Genomic DNA, 16,202 nt, shown 5'->3' with positions numbered 1-16,202 from the left:
TTTATTTTTATTTTTAACTCTTTTTATTTACTATTGTAAAACTTTTTTCTCCTATTATAACTTCATTTTTTTTCATTTAAATATTATTTTTACTTATAATAAATATGAAATAATATTTGGAGCAAAAAAATGGAGACCGAGTTTTTGTGTCTATTACCGAAGCGGTCCTTCTCCCGTAGTGATGGGCATTTTTATTCTCATTTCGCTTGGCTATATATTAAGTTAAAACTAAGTGAAATGACCTTACCATAGTGCTTGGCTTTAACATAGTTTAAAAAGTTTCTGGATTTCTTGAAACCTGCATCCTAAAACTGATTTTTACCTGAAAAATTCAACTTTGGCCTCTGATAAATATGAGGTATAATATCCATCCTCCACTGCAAAACTACAATACCACACATGGTCCCCCCTTATAGATTTTGCTTGCTGTGGATATCAATTCCATAATAAAACAATGAGACGTGTGTCGGCAGCCATTCCACTTTTTCATTGATGTTTTTCTTATCATACTAATATTTATATAAACAAGTTCACGTGATTACTATTTTTCTGATGCTGCTTTAATTGTTTCATCATGTTTATACACAAACAAATCCAATGGATTCTGTTTCGACTATCATAGTATTATATCCAGTCGACTCGAGCATTAATGGGGTTCAACATCATTATCCATTTATCCTCCTTCAGTCCTTGCAGAATCTGAGAAAAATAATAACATTTCGTATCTACAAAAGAGGAATGTCCATTACAAGTTACAACCAGAATGCTAATTAAGCTGCCTGATAACTTTCAATAGCTGCAAACATAACAGCAGTCTCAGAAAGAATTTCTTTTCCTGGACAACGACAGTATCTAGATTCTAGACAACATATATGTGCTCCCAAGTGCTACTTTTGTTCACTCGTGATTCACTTTCGGTTCGACATTGATCTGCGGACATTATGCTCTAGCAAACCATTCTGCTGCCCAGCTAAAAGTTATTCCCAACAAGATGATGAGGTGAGATGCTTTAGAGAGTATCACCAAAAAGAAAGAGAGAAAGTAACGGGTATTAGATTCAATTAATTATCTGCCGCTAATTAAGTTAGGGAATATATGCGTAAAAAGTATTTTTAGAGCTATAAAATGCGCTTAAGCAATCCATCATTTTTACCACATTAGCCTATTGCAAGTAGTTCCTTGTAGAGTGTGCAGTTGACCATGTCTTACCAAAGAGGTGCATACGGTCATGGAGACTACAAGGGTTGGCAAACAACCACGGATGACTACTATGTTCATGTTTCGCGAATGGAACGAATGCCCAGTACAATCGTAGAAGCTCCCAGATTCCCAAACTTTCACACTCTCTTCAACAACAAGAAAATTGCGAATACTACTACTACAACTGATCATGAGGATGTTCATGAAGATCAAGTAGTTGTTCAAAAAGAAGAACCATCTGAGACTACTAAATCCAGCACGGTTCAAGTCCCGCCTCAGAAGAAAGTGGTGCAATCTGAGAAACAGATCAAAGACAGCAGCAGCAACAACAACAAAAACAGTGAGCTCACTCCAGTGAGCACGGTTCAAGTCCCGGAGGCTCAGAAGAAGGTAGTGCAGTTTGAGGAACAAACCAAGGACAGCAAAATTACAAAGAAGAAGAAAAATGGCAAAAAGCAACAAGGTTACGAATCAAATATCGATGTTGAAGCAACCGATTTCATCCAAAACAAGCATAAGAACTTTGAGCTTTCTAAATGGATGTCCCTCAGAGGGTATTAGTGAAGTGATTACATTACAACGTCTTAAACTTATGTCTAGGCTAAGTATTGTACTTATGCCGTATTTTGCTAAATAATCTTGTTTGATTACATCGTAAATTATTAAAGCAAGAATTAGAATTCTTACCTATACAAAATGTTTCAAAATTGATCATGATCATCTTCTTCATGTGGGATATCTGCATCATCAAATCTTTTCGAAGAAGACATCCGATGAAGTAAATTCCTCAAACTATTCTTACTCTCTCTTCGTCTCTTATTATACGACGACTTCGGACGCATATCTTCCAACGTCGCATGATTTATGGATTTTTCTAGCATGAGTCCAGTCTCTAGCCGCTTTGATAAGTTCACAATCTCGTAAGAGTCCCATAAAGATTGCCCAAAGTCCCAATTGTTATGAGCAGCTGCCTCGGACTCCTTGGAGGATGATAACTTGTTCATCGCTTCGTGCCTGAACCGAGTGGGTCTGTACTTGTAGCGGTTTCGATAGGCTTCAAACTCTATGATGGGTCTAGAATTTCCTGAACGGCCATGCCAAGCTTGTGCCACAGCCTTGTGAATTTCAAGTTCATGTTCTTCTTCATTCACCTCTGTTGTTTTCTTCATTGTATTTCATCTCTAAGGGAAGAAAAAGAACCTGTAAGGTCCCATATGTTATGGTTGGTGAACAAGAGCCTCATATTGAAGAGATAAGATTTTTCGAATTTTATCTCTTCATTACAAAGCTTTTCTGGCCGTCCGTGAATTGAAAGATGCAACACAATTCTCATCAATGGGATTATCACTCAAATTACATAAAGAATTTTGGTCCCCCTTATAACAGCAACCATGGGTGATAACAGCAATCTCAGATTGAATTGAAATGATTATTGATTCCACTGGTATTTATACAGCCACAATAACAGTTGAATAGAAAAGGACCGACCACTCGCACAACAACACGTTGAGAAACTGCGAAATGACTTGGCAACTAACAGAATGGGTGCAAGATTAAACTAACCACTAGCATGCATCGCTATTAGCTGCCTGAGGAGGTCTCCATTTACGGTTGAAGCAATCATCGTTCCTGCTTTCAACCACTACTTGGGTATCTAATTTACTGTCAATGGCACTTAATAACTCCTGCAATCCAACTCCCGTCACAGCAGATGTTTCTAACCGCTGAACATTCTGAAGCTCCAAATGTGAGACTCTTTTTGTTACGCTTGGCACATGCTCACCCTGTTTGTCACCCATGCTACTGCTGTTCAACACTTCATAATTACTTTCTGGTTCATCTTCATCCCCAGTCTCCCATTCCTCTAAGAAATCATCGTCGCCTTGTTTCATAGATACTGTATTCTTTTCTTCCAATAGCTCATCTTCACGGTCATCTTCTTGGTCATCCTCTTTAAGAGCCTCCTCGGACGATATTTCAACATACTCCTTGAATTCTTGCTCACCCTCCTCAAATTCTTCTTCATCAATTTCACCATCCTCTACAAATTTATCCTTGTCGCCTTCCTCCTTTCGGAGATCCACCTAAAACAAAACAATTCAGGACAAAATGCAAAAGGAATGTCAGGAAAAAGAAGAAAGAGTTTCATGTAAACCCAATGGAAGAAACTAGTATAGAGATGTACTTTATTCCAGACTTCAATCATATTTTGAAGTTTAGCATCAGAGACCCCAATCTGTTGTAGCACTTGCAATACACTTGACCGCTGATCTTCCACATTAAGGGCACTAGAATCTATTACATGCTGCACCAATATCAAAAAAGACTGTGACCCGTTACTTTCAATCATAGCATGGATAGAAATACTTAACTGTCGACTTAATCAAACCATTCCTGAAGACAAGAAAGGAGTAAAAATCGCGAAGGGAGGTTCCTAAGTCGTGACCTCTTCAAGAGGAGATTAAGTTTTGATATAATATTGAGGAATTGGAGAACAATATCGCACAAAGCCTGCTCCTAGTTTAGTAATAAGCCGAATTGCACGAGAGATGTCTATACCACAAGGAGTTCAGCTTCAGTCACTTCTTCTAGGGTTGCATGAAAAGCTTCCACTAACTGCAGAATATACAAAAACAAATGAGACATCTGTCAACAAATGAATAAGAATAATAACACAAATGAGTACCTAGAAAGTGCATCATACCTGCACAGGTAAATCTGAGATGAACCCAACAGTATCACTCAGTAGCACTTTTTTCCTGCACGTTATTTACATATAGATTTATCAGAATAATATTCCTGATGTTGTTGTATAGGAGTCAATAAAAACGTGAAGTTCCAACACTAAGTCTTTGGAAATTACAGAAACATTAAATACAGATGCTTCAATAACTGACTGCATTACCCTGATGGAAGAACTACATTCTTTATTTGAGGATCCACCGTTGCAAATAGCCTGAAGAAAATAAATTAGTTTGCGTGAACAGCTAGTATTATTAATCTCGACAACAAACAATCTGATTATTTGAGTATGGTGTTTGTGAATAGAACGAGTACCGATCGTCTCTGTACAGGTCAGTCTCAGAAAGTGCGCTAACTAAAGTAGACTTTCCCTGCCATAAAACATCACGTTAGAAACCAAGTATGTAAATCAAGACATTCCTTCGCTAAAATAGGCCACACCAAACTATGTTGGATGCTAATGAAATAAAAATTTACTGGTATTAGAAGCACATACAGCATTTGTGTATCCAACAATAGCAACAGTTGCTAGACCTTGACCTTCTGTACCTCCACGTCTCTTGCGTGAAGCTCGTTGCAGAGCCCGAGTTCGACGGACCTCTTCAATTTCTGTTAATAAACGATTTCTTCTTTCTAGAATTCTGATAATAGGGGTAAAATTGGCATCAGACTAACTTGTTAACATGTATTAGTTGCCCAATCCAGAATAGAGATCTAGAACAGCATAGAGCGAGGTAGCAAACCTGCGCCGTTGAAGCTGGAGCTCAGTTTCTCCAGCACCGCTAATAAATCCTTGACCCCCACTTCCTCTCCTACATAATAGTAATCCATATGATTATGAGCCAACTGAAAGCTTAGCTAGTAACATGGATAATATAAAAACAAAATATGCAGCAGGTGAACCTCACAACAATAATCCAAATAAGGCAGCTTCAGAAACAATCATAGTGGAATATTTGTATGTGGTAGTACAACCCATATAATGCGCATAAACTACGAAAACACATTAAAGTGGAAATGACCCTTCTTCCAATGTAAACTTCCTCCTATAGAACGTTCATTTTACTCTACTGAAACAGTTGGAGCTGAATATATGGCCCTCTTGTCACTTTCTTGTTGGAAAATAGCTATACTCATTAGATCATTTGCTCAAAGTCAGACCCCATTTCAAATGGATGACAAATGTTAAAGTGGAATGCTTTTACTGGATTTCAAATTCATTAATTATTGATGCATCAGCTATTGTGGTATTTAACAGCCAGTGGCGGAATACCTCGTATAATGCAGGATATAATTTACGTCAGAAAGTTCAACTCAATGAGTGTCCCTGTTCTTATCTAGTTCTTCATCAAATTTTAAATCTAATTTGGGAAAGTTTGGGTTAGTCTAAAGATAGGGCTGTGCTTTGTGCATAGATACACAATGTTTCACGAGTAACTAGTAACTAAACAGGGGAATAAATATCTTACTCATCTAGGACTACATTTCAAGTTTTCTAAGATAACATATTTTTGCATCTACAGTCTGTTCTTTCTGCAGACGCTATAACTTATAAGCAGCACTGTGCGAGGCAAATCTCTAGCCAAATCAAAATCAGTAACTAATTCACTTAAAATCCTATAGGGGTACTTCCACTTAAAAGTAATCATCTATCTGAAAATGGGATTAGCGTAAATGTCGATTTTATGATAATTGCCAAACACTATTCTTAAAATACCTCTCATCAGTAGCAGACAAATAAAGTTCAGAACTAAAGATGGTTTAAACTCACCCACGAGCACTAACAACTTCGGCTTCTCCACCTGCTCCAAAAGTAAATCGCCCATCAGCAGCACGTATACGAACAAGCCTAGTTTTCTTGTACATTAGTGCTGCTAACTCAGCCTGTTAGAAAAGAAATAGTACCTCATGAAGAGAAGATTCCAAGATAAACCCACACATATAATAATGTGGAAACGGACCAAAATAACCAAATATAAGAGAAGACATAAACAATACCTGCAGCTTAGCTTCTTTTGTATTGGCATGAGCATTAAATATCTCTATAATAAGTCCCACACGATCCAAAACAGGCATCTCCCAAGCCCGCTGCAATCCCTCATCAAAAGATAAATGCACAACATTTTGTTTAGGAAGATAGAATCATTAAGCTTTTAGGATAGCAACGGTAATGCATAACTTCGAGCCATACAGTATTCTAAATGTAACTTGCCTCTAAATTTCTCTGTTGACCCGCCGTAAGAACTGCATTTACAAACACCGCATCCAAATCATCCTGTCAAACTCCACATTTGTAAGTAAAATTACTCAATGCATCCACAACACATGAATAAAAACAGTATCAACCGACGAAAAACCATAACATCAAATTTCAGAAGAAAAAAAAACTTGTTTTCCCTTACCTTCAATGCATTAAGATGGCACTTCACTGTATCCACAGTTCCTTGTCCAAAATACTTGTCTAACACAAACACAACAAGTGCAAATCATTCAATTCATAATTTCAACACACCCATTTCAAGATTCTTCACTATCCAATTAATGATCAATAAATTTAAGAAATGTATCGAATTTTAGGTATACCTGCGTGTTTTTTAGTAGCTCTAGAAGCTGGATTTTGGACAATAACATGAGGAGGCACTTCTTTATCACCGGATTCAGTTCCCAAATCTCCATCTCTTTGTTGTTCCTCTAATGACTGAGCAAGATTCAAAGCTTCAGATAGTTTAGAATTTAAAACAGCATCAGGACGAACACGAGGTTGAACCACAAACAGTTTGGGCGGACCTTTAGAATCTTTGCTGTCTGAATAACCACAATCTTTATCTGGGTTTACATTTCTCTGTCGAGAAGATAATGGGGATGAATGAAATGAGAGTGATGGAGGTTTTGATTGTGAATAATCTGATGAAATTCTGTGAATTTGAGAGACAAAATGTTGATTTGGAGATGAAAATGATGAGGAGGCAGTGAGGGTTTGAGGTAGAGCTCTCCGCAACAGAGAAATGGTTCTGAACATTTGAAGCCTTGAAGGGTTTTAGGGGTTTTCCCCCGAAGTCGAGAAGCTTGATTTGGATTCAGTTTGGTGGAAATTGATGAATTGCTATGGGTTTGATCATGCGAGGTGGAACAAAGGAACTTAGGAGTTTAGGGTTCGACCAGTCTAGGGTCATACCAACTCGCACCGGTGATTCTATGACTATGAGGCAAGTCCAATGGTAATCGGCAAATGAAAAAAAATTGAATTTGGGAGCCACGGCAAAAGAGCTTGTGTCTTGTCAAAAACAAAAATGAAAGAAATGCGCCCCTAAGAGCAGCTGCAGTGGTGTGAGTATAACCAAAGAATAAAGAGCAAAAAAAAAAAAATTGGTTTATTCCTTGTCACGCTACGGTGCACGAGTAAAATTTAGTCGAGCGGACGTAGTACATCCGCCTGGTTCAAGCGCAATTTAAATGTTCGCCTCTCATCAGGCACACATTATACCCTCACCCCACTTTATACTTGTTTTTTATTCAAACGTAAATAAAATCTTCGCTCCACCATCATACGAATGTTATATTTACGCCCCACTATAAATGGAAATTATACCTATGCTCGGTATCAGACGTACTTTTAACTTCCGCTCGACCAAATATAATTTTGGTTCGGATTTCAGACCAAGTATAGGAGTATACTCCTATTTTTAGTTTTACTCCACTTTTTACTCTCTAATCCGTTCAATTGCGTTTGGTTTCTGGACCAAATTTTTAGTTTTAATCGTCCATTGTGGATACTCTAAGCGACCATAGCATAACCGAACGGCTATCGTTTGGCCGCAAATAGGTGAACTCCAAGATGAGCATTTGTCCATGATTCCATAGTAGATCAAAATGCTCAAATCTGTTATTTGCAAGGTATTGAAAGCGTGAAGCGAAGCGTGAATCGTTTTTCATATTTAGGAAGCGATGCGTATGTCAAAGCGCGAAGCGTCGATTCATGGTTGATGTTTGAAGCGAATGTTTTCTTGTAAATAAATTAGTCGTAACTAGTAATTATAAATATAAATATATATATATAAGTTTAATTATTGTCAAAAACAAAGCGTGTGGCATTCTGGTTCAGTGTACTCCAGGAGAGTGGGAGGTGGGGTTTTTGATTCCCTCTCACAACATTCATGTTTTTCTATTAAAAACTTTAAAAAATTAGGCGGGAAATGAGTTGACTAATTAAGTCAAAAAGCGCATCAAATAAGGGAATCTAACGCTTCATGAAAGATTCGCTTCACAATGGCGCTTCGGAGCGAAATGCTGAAATTTGAAGCGAAGTGTACGCTTTTAAAAACCATGGTTATTTTTCCACTTTGGACACTTCATTAGACTCATGTGATAAGAAGCCGAATATACATTGAACAAGAATATCAAGAAAACATATTATAGGTGTCAAAATTATAAAATCCATATCAATATTGACGGATATTCTCTCCATTTCAACACTGTTCGAAAATGTTTTAGGTCGGATCTTGTGGAGGATAGCAAATCTTCCTGCCATTTCAGGTGGTCTGGCAAATTTCCCTCGTCATTATGGGAAATGAGCTGAGAGAAAGAATTGTTGTCAAGAGATAAAATCTGTTGTACTTTATAAAGGTCGGTGGCGATAGAAAACAACAAGATCAGAACACACAACTACAGAGAAAATAGTTGGGTTTGGCTTCACAATCCCAATGAAGTCTTCAAGTCGTTAACCTATAATGGTTTTAGAAAAACCTAGGTTGAAGGAGAGTCGACTCTGGTCGCCACTAGTATCACACAAGAGGTGTGGGGATTAGGTTTCCCAGTTACTAGAGTTCTCCTTTATATAGTCTTTAAATCAGGGTTTGCAATCAATGTTACCTTGGTAACAAAGCATTCAATATTCATAGGTAGATGAAAACCTGATTAGACTCAAGCTAATATCTTTCAAACGTTAGATCGAACTTAGCTTGTTACACACAAATGAAAAGTGACTTCATTTAGATATGGGTAACCATACCTAAACCTGTACACTTGGTTGGCTCAACAATAGTTAACTGAAGTTAGCCATATGAACACTTTCATATCAACCTTGTTCATCTCAATCACAACTAGTTCAAATGACTCAAATGAAACTATTTATAGAGTTGTTCAATGTTTATATTCTCATAGAAGTATACAAGACACAATTGAAGCAAAATCGATTTTGATTCCCTCGAATCAATTCATGAACATTACAACCACGGTTTGCAAAAGATTCCATTCTTTATTATATAAATGTATTAGTTCATGAACACACCGATTTTGGAACATAACCTACTCAAGTATGTGAACGGGTACGTGTACCTAAGTGGTCGCACTAAGTTTGGGTTCGCCAGTATGAAAACGGGTACGCAAACCTTCCAAACTCAGTTTAATCCCGGAACTTTGAGCTTACGGAGATACGCGTACGGGTATACACACTAAGTTCTCGGACTACTATTAAACCAACTAGTATGCATACGGGTATGCATACTATGGTTCCCAGACTTGGAATAACTTGCAACAGTTAGCATACAAGTATGCATACTGTGTTACATCCAATCATGGTTATTTGTTCTAAACTCTTAGTTCAATCATTGAAACATTCTTAGAAGACTGGAATAGTTGTCTCTCACAAACTATTAGCTTCAAAACAATTTTCAAGTGATCGAATGATCAGTACGAAACATTCTGAGTCTACATCAAATGACTGTCTCACACAAATCATGTAAGATATTACCAGGCGATTTTCACATGATCATCTTTTGACTTTCGTCAAGAATATAATATGAACTTGGTTAAAGCCAAAGATTACCAACACATATTTCGAGAAATATGTAAGCGAGTTAAACTCAGCTCGAAATATCAAATGTGTATAATCGAAGTCTATATAGTTATACGACTTTTATCTCAAATAGGAGATAGAGTATATAGACTTTTGAGTGATAGATGTGTTCAAATATCCACATACCTTTTGTTGATGAAGTTCCACAAGCTCCCCTTAGTAGTTCTTCGTCTTCAGTCGATTAACGCCGTGAAGTCTAAAACTCAACTATACTTTCTATCCTAATCCGAGACTTAGCTATAAGTATACTAGAAATCAAGGCTTATAGTTTTGGAAACTAAACTTGACAAACAAGCTTGAGATAGCAACGCTTGCGAGTTCGACCGAGCAGTGCTCTAACAGGATGGATTTCTTGCGGACCTGTTTGGATAATTGCGACTACTTTCCATGGCAAGCTAAGAACGTGAGAGTTTTGACGATATTTGGCAACTTTGGTGACCTACTTCGACCGGGGTGTGATGCACGGGACACAATTCTTAACGAGGTGGACTTTCCTATCTTAGCTAGGTTTCCTAGTTTCTTCAGGAAGAGGCTACAGAATTCTATATATAGGGAAGCTTAGATACAATTTGGAATATCTTGTACTCACCGGTTTTCTCCCCCTTAGTGGGGAGAACTATCTCTTTTCTATTTGATTTTTAAGGATGAATTCAATGTTTTAAATGTGAAGCTCAATTATTACCAGCTTATTTCGAGTTTTTGTCAATAATAAAAATAAAAATAAATATTAAACGGTTTTGTTATCTTGTGCACCCATGCACAAGATAAGAACCAATCATTGGCATTGGAAATGATAAACAACAATAAAAAAAACACGAGAGATAATATGTTTTGCATTGGAGAAGGTAAAGTTTGCCCTTGTATAGAGAAAAGTTCAAAAATTTCATGAGTATTTGTTTTCTCTAATGCCAAACATATTATCTCTCATGTTTTTTTTATTGTTGTTTATCATGAGAGATACAAAACCCTTTTAACAATCCATTTAACATTATAAATATTTATATGTAATTATTTTTAAACCCAATAAAATTGAATAAACTATTTTCAGAGATATGTCTGTTTTTGTCATTTGCAACGACAACAATGGTTGAATCTGATATTTTACCAAACACATTTTGATTGTCTTTTTAATCAGCTTTAACTTTAATTAATATTTTACCAAACGTCTAACTGCTTTTTTCAAACAATATAGCATAGCAACGCACAACAGAAAACCGCTTTTACAAAACCAACAACAATACCAAACTAAGCATAAAGCCTTAGCTGAACTTCAATTTTGATAATTTCCTGTACGGATCCTTACTATCTTTGAAAAGGACAAAACTAGAATACCAATTAATTTCAAACGTCTTATCGTTTGCAAGCCGGGTTGCCCAGCATGACCTGCAAAAAAGGTCCGATAACATGATGACGTAAAACCATTGATTAGCTACTACCACCAACGGAACGTTCGGCGACATGGGGAACCATGTCCAAGTCCTATAATTAACATTAAAGAATGGAAAATAAAATTTAATTAAATGATGAAAAATTTTAGTTGAATTATTTAAAAGAAGTTTTTATTTTATTTGAAAAAAAAATTAAATACCTTCTTAGATCCCAGTCCACAACCAGGTCCCATGCAAAGGCAACTAAGGTATTCAAAGCTACGAAAATAAACCATAACAAGTCTGAAACCGAGAAAATTATGCCATGCGTTGTGATTATATGTTTTATTGTTGAAAGTTAGGGCATCATCTTTTTCTTTTCCCAGATTCCGAGTTAGATGACTGCACCCTCTTATGTTACCGGTAATCGTTATGTAGGTCACGAGATATCCGAGGTAAGTAATTTTTCTTATTTTGGTACTAAAATCTTTTTTGGTGACTGATTCTTGTTGATGTTTTTGAATTTCAGAATGATTTGCATGAATTGGTCCAACCGTTTGGTGTTGTCACTAAACTTGTCATGTTAGGGTCTATAAATCAAGTTCTTTAATTAAGAGTTTTTATTTCTCTCATTGTTATTGATTGTTCACAGGAAATCTTTTTTTAGCCGCCACCCACTCCCATCCCAGTTTCAAATTCCGGTTCTGCCACTGTTTATATTTAAAAAATATATCAAAATATATGTGATATATGTGATACTTTTTGCATTTAAAAATGTGAAATACAATGTGTATCTTGTAATTGTATTTGACCAATATTGTATTATAAAGAAAAAGGGACATTTTTCATATTCCAGGTCAACCGACAGCGTTTAAAGTGGTAATTTAACAAAAGAAATATATAGAGATGAATGGGAGAAAACTATAATAGTTCTAGAGGAGAAAATAAGCAATCTAATGAATGGGAGAAAAATAAAATGTGTGCAAGAACGATTGTGTGTGATTGCTACAAGATTTTCCGAAATCAAGTAAGAAATGGATAAAGTTCAAGCCTCTTGGATGGATTCCGATGATGATTAGCTTATTTATCTTTTGTTATTATTGATATCTAGGAAAATTCTTCTTATGAGAATTTATTCTTATATTTAAGAAGGACAACTAGGGTTTGGAATAACAATTATTGTGGTTACACATAGCTATTTCAACGATTTTCATCCTGCAATGTTTTTAGATTTATTTACTTAAATTCTAAGAAGATGATGTTTGCAATATTTAATCTTTTTGATTTCATATATTGCAATTGCTTATGAGATGTATTCCTTTACGTTCGTGAACTGTGCTAGTATCTCATAAATGCTCAAAGGTTAAGTTTATTAGGTCTTTATGCAAATATTGATAAAAGATAGAATGGACTTTCAAAAATTCCACAGTATTGATCTTTCCCTGATCCACTTTTATGTGAAAGTACTTTATGACTCCGTAAGTTTTCTTATGTTGAGTAATTTCCGGTTAAATTATTCATAAAGGTTCTCTTGTGATTAGTTTAATTCATATTTTGGATATTAACTAATCGCGTCCAGAGAAATCTTTCTTTTCCCGTAAAAGTAAGGTCGCTCATGTTGTTCTCCCGGGAATGACATCAAATAGGAGAGAGTTCTTAAATGAACTTGTGCTTAATTGCAATATCTTTGTGGGGGAGTGCGGTTGTGGAATATTGTAGGATTTATCTTGTATCTTTATAAACTCCTTGATAAATACACTAAGTTTCGACTATGTGAAATCATCGAAACAAAGTTGATATATATGTTCTCTTTTAGTCATGAATTATCTCTTTACCTTTTCCAATTTATATTGACAAAAAGGAGGAGAATTATTTGGTAGTTCACACTACATACATATGGTTAAAGGATCATTATGTTAGGGGGAGTGGTTTTCATTGTAAGATGGAAGTATTGACGAAGGAAGAGTGATATATATCACCATAGTATTATTTCAAAGTTGTGATGCAATTGGACTTTGATTCGATATAATAATTCTATGACACTGTATAACAATGATTGATAACATCTATTTTCTTATTGTTATGGCTACGGATCTTCAACAACAATGATGCTGAGTTGAAAACGTTCAGAATCGCTGGAGTACTTGGAGTAGAGAAGAATTCAAGGAAAGTTGAAGATCCAAGGAAATCAAGCATGATGGATGAGAAGCTACAAAGTTTATTTATTTTGTAATTCATATGTATTGATAGTTTTGTCACTAAAATTGACAAAGGGGAGATTGTTAGAACTCGAAACCGTTGCTATCTCAAGCTTGTTTGTCAAGTTTAGTTGATCAAAACGATATACTTGATTTCTAGTCTGATTATAGCTATGTCTCAGATTAGGATAGAATGTTAGTTGAGCTTTAGACTTCACGGTGTTCACCAATTGAAGAAGAAGATCTACTAAGGAGCTTGGAGGGACTTCATCAAAAAAAGGTATGTGGAGACTAAAACTTATCTATCACTCAAAAGTATATTCTATTATATCTTCTAATGAGACTAAGTCATATAACTATATTGACTTTTACATTATACACATTTGATATTTCGATCTGAGTTTATCTCGCTTATCTTCTCAAAATACGTGTTGGAAGCTTTTTACTTTAGCTATGTTCATCGTATTCTTGACAAGTTTAGTTGGAGACAATTTATTTGTTTGGAAACTAAATATTAAGTCAAAATGTGATCATGTGAAAATTTCCTTGAACATCTTATATGATTTGTTTGAGTCAGTCATTTGATGTTAGCTTGGGAAGTTTCGTATTGATCATTCGATCATTTGAAAATTACTTAAAGCTAGTGGTATGTGTGAGATTAACATATGAAAATGCGGGGGTCCAACAACCACACCCAAAAATTCGTTTGGAAATCTGAGAGGACTTACTCCAATACACTTTCTAGAGAATCAACTAGACAGTCAGACTCAATCTAGATTAAAGTATATCAAAGAGTTTAATATCTCTAACTCTTAATTCAATCCGCAATCAGCAAATAGAAATCTGCAAGCCTGATTGAATATAATAGGAGTTACTTGAACGGTACCAAAGACCAATGTTCAAGTGTCAATCAATGTAAATCAACAACCAAAGGTTGCATATTCTAATTGATTGATCTTAACACACAACCAGTGATATTTCAATTATATAACAAAATGTTATGCGGAAAAGAAATAACACAGACACCATAAGTTTTGTTAACGAGGAAACCGCAAATGCAGAAAAACCACGGGACCTAGTCCAGATTGAACACCTGATAAGCACGTATGTGCTACATTTTATACCCATATTTATATTATCTAGGACTCGATATTTTGGCTAACAACACTATTTTAATGCTTTTGAAGAAAGTACAAATGAACCCGATCAATGGAGAAATAACTAGCTAAACTGGGAGTTACAGTGGTGTTCGCGATACGATATCAGCGAGAGCCAACTAAGTTGTCGAGATAGGACGTTAGGACGTCATGAGCACACTGTTATACATTTCACGGCCATGAAGCAAAGGGAAGAATTGTCTAGGCTTGTTCAAAATAAGCCAGACCCATTAAAAGACAGAGAGACGTGGCCTTCCACTATAACCACAATATCATGTTCGAGATGGTGCTGTCTCAATTTCATCACAGGGCTTGGGAGATTATATATTGCAGAATGGTATCTGTTGGTTAAAATTCAACATAGAAGTCACTAACAAGCTGGTTAGGACAAGATTAGGAAATTGATGTAATCCTATGGGAATTAGAAGTCATCTAGTTCTAAGAAAAGGAAAGATATGTAATAAGGTAATAGGACTAGGAAAAGGAATTCATAGTTCTATATATATATGATCACCAAAGTTGTGGTTGATCATATGAGAAAGATTAGAGCTTGTGTTTAGTTTTGAGAGATTTTCTAAACATCAATAAAGAGAGTTGTCTTTATATAAGCTAAGTTTCATCTTGCAGTTGCCATTAATTGGTATCATAGCTTCTCTCGAACAAGTCTTAGATTTAAAGAAGACTAGCTATGAAGATATAATTGGAAGATTGAAAGCATATGAAGAAAGAATCTTTGATGAAGAAAACAATGGAGAAACTCAAGGAAAACTCTTGTACACAAACTCTTACCAACAAAACTCTGCGACAAGAGGAAGAGGTCGTGGAAGAGGTGGTAGAGGAAACATAGGTCGAGGAAGGGGAGGAAGGTTTAACTCACAAGATAGAACAACAAGTCAGAATGATCAAAACCAAGGGAAAGAAAAGAAGGATATATCAAACATTATTTGTTACAGATGTGATAAACCAGGACACTTCTCCTCTGTATGCCCTGAAAGAATACAAAAGATGGAAGAAACAAACAAGAATGAAACAAGGGAAGCAGATACAACTCTTTTCATGCACGAAGTTGTATTCTTAAACGAAGGGAAACTAATACCAAAGAACTACGAATCAAAGGATGGAGAATAAGGAATCTGGTATTTAGATAATGGAGCCAGCAATCACATGACTTGTAAGAGATACTACTTTTCTGAACTCAATGAGAAAATCAAAGGACAAGTGAAGTTTGGGGATGGATCTTCTGTAGAAATTGAAGGGAAAGGATCAATTTTATTTCAGAGCAAGACCGGAGAACAGAAGCTTGTCACAAACATCTACTTCATCCCAAACTTACAAAGCAACATTCTAAGTTTAGGACAAGCTACAGAAGTTGGATGTGATGTTAGAACGCGAAAAGATTATCTAACAGCTCATGACCCAAGTGAAAGACTTTTAGTTAGAGTCTCACGCTCACAGAATATACTCTACAAGATAAGTCTCATGATTGGAAGGCCATTATGTCTGAATATGAGATTGGAAGATCAGACATGGAATTGGTACGCAAGGTTAGGACACATAAGTTTTAGAACCTTAAAAACTATGTCTCAGAACAAGATGGTTCGAGGGCTACCACAGATACACGATGAATCAAGGATCTGTGAATCATGTTTAGTTGGGAAACAAACTCATCAAGGTTTCCCAAAAG

At 36.0% G+C, this 16,202-nt stretch overlaps 2 protein-coding genes across 2 annotated transcripts; both read right to left on the bottom strand.

Annotated features, from left to right (window-relative positions):
• Positions 1-1,715: 1,715 nt before the first annotated feature.
• On the bottom strand, positions 1,716-7,145 carry LOC113286684 (GTP-binding protein At3g49725, chloroplastic-like). The gene is made up of 13 exons (XM_026535283.1): positions 6,526-7,145; positions 6,345-6,403; positions 6,155-6,217; positions 5,941-6,030; positions 5,714-5,826; positions 4,686-4,754; positions 4,439-4,583; positions 4,258-4,313; positions 4,106-4,156; positions 3,905-3,959; positions 3,760-3,816; positions 3,386-3,505; positions 1,716-3,284 (listed from the first exon to the last, which is right to left on the bottom strand). Exons 1-13 carry the CDS (start codon positions 6,959-6,961, stop codon positions 2,766-2,768), a joined length of 1,833 nt encoding a protein of 610 aa, XP_026391068.1. The 5' UTR covers positions 6,962-7,145; the 3' UTR covers positions 1,716-2,765.
• Positions 1,902-2,369, bottom strand: LOC113309537. Its single transcript, XM_026558000.1, has one exon. The coding sequence runs from the start codon at positions 2,367-2,369 to the stop codon at positions 1,902-1,904; it is 468 nt and encodes a 155-aa protein (XP_026413785.1).
• Positions 7,146-16,202: the final 9,057 nt, after the last annotated feature.

This window comes from Papaver somniferum, chromosome 1 (assembly GCF_003573695.1).
Source record: "Papaver somniferum cultivar HN1 chromosome 1, ASM357369v1, whole genome shotgun sequence".
Classification (NCBI taxonomy): Eukaryota; Viridiplantae; Streptophyta; class Magnoliopsida; order Ranunculales; family Papaveraceae; genus Papaver; species Papaver somniferum.
This window is presented reverse-complemented; position numbering and strand designations above follow the sequence as displayed.

Bases quoted from the DNA above. Each gene is read 5' to 3' on its own strand.
- LOC113309537 (XM_026558000.1), bottom strand. From the start codon at position 2,369: ATGAAGAAAACAACAGAGGTGAATGAAGAAGAACATGAACTTGAAATT.
- LOC113286684 (XM_026535283.1), bottom strand. From the start codon at position 6,961: ATGTTCAGAACCATTTCTCTGTTGCGGAGAGCTCTACCTCAAACCCTC. The intron at 6,404-6,525 runs GTATACCTAAAA...TGTTTGTGTTAG, and splicing joins AGCTACTAAAAAACACGCAG to ACAAGTATTTTGGACAAGGA. The intron at 4,755-5,713 runs GTGAGTTTAAAC...ACTATTATGTAG, and splicing joins GAAGTTGTTAGTGCTCGTGG to GAGAGGAAGTGGGGGTCAAG.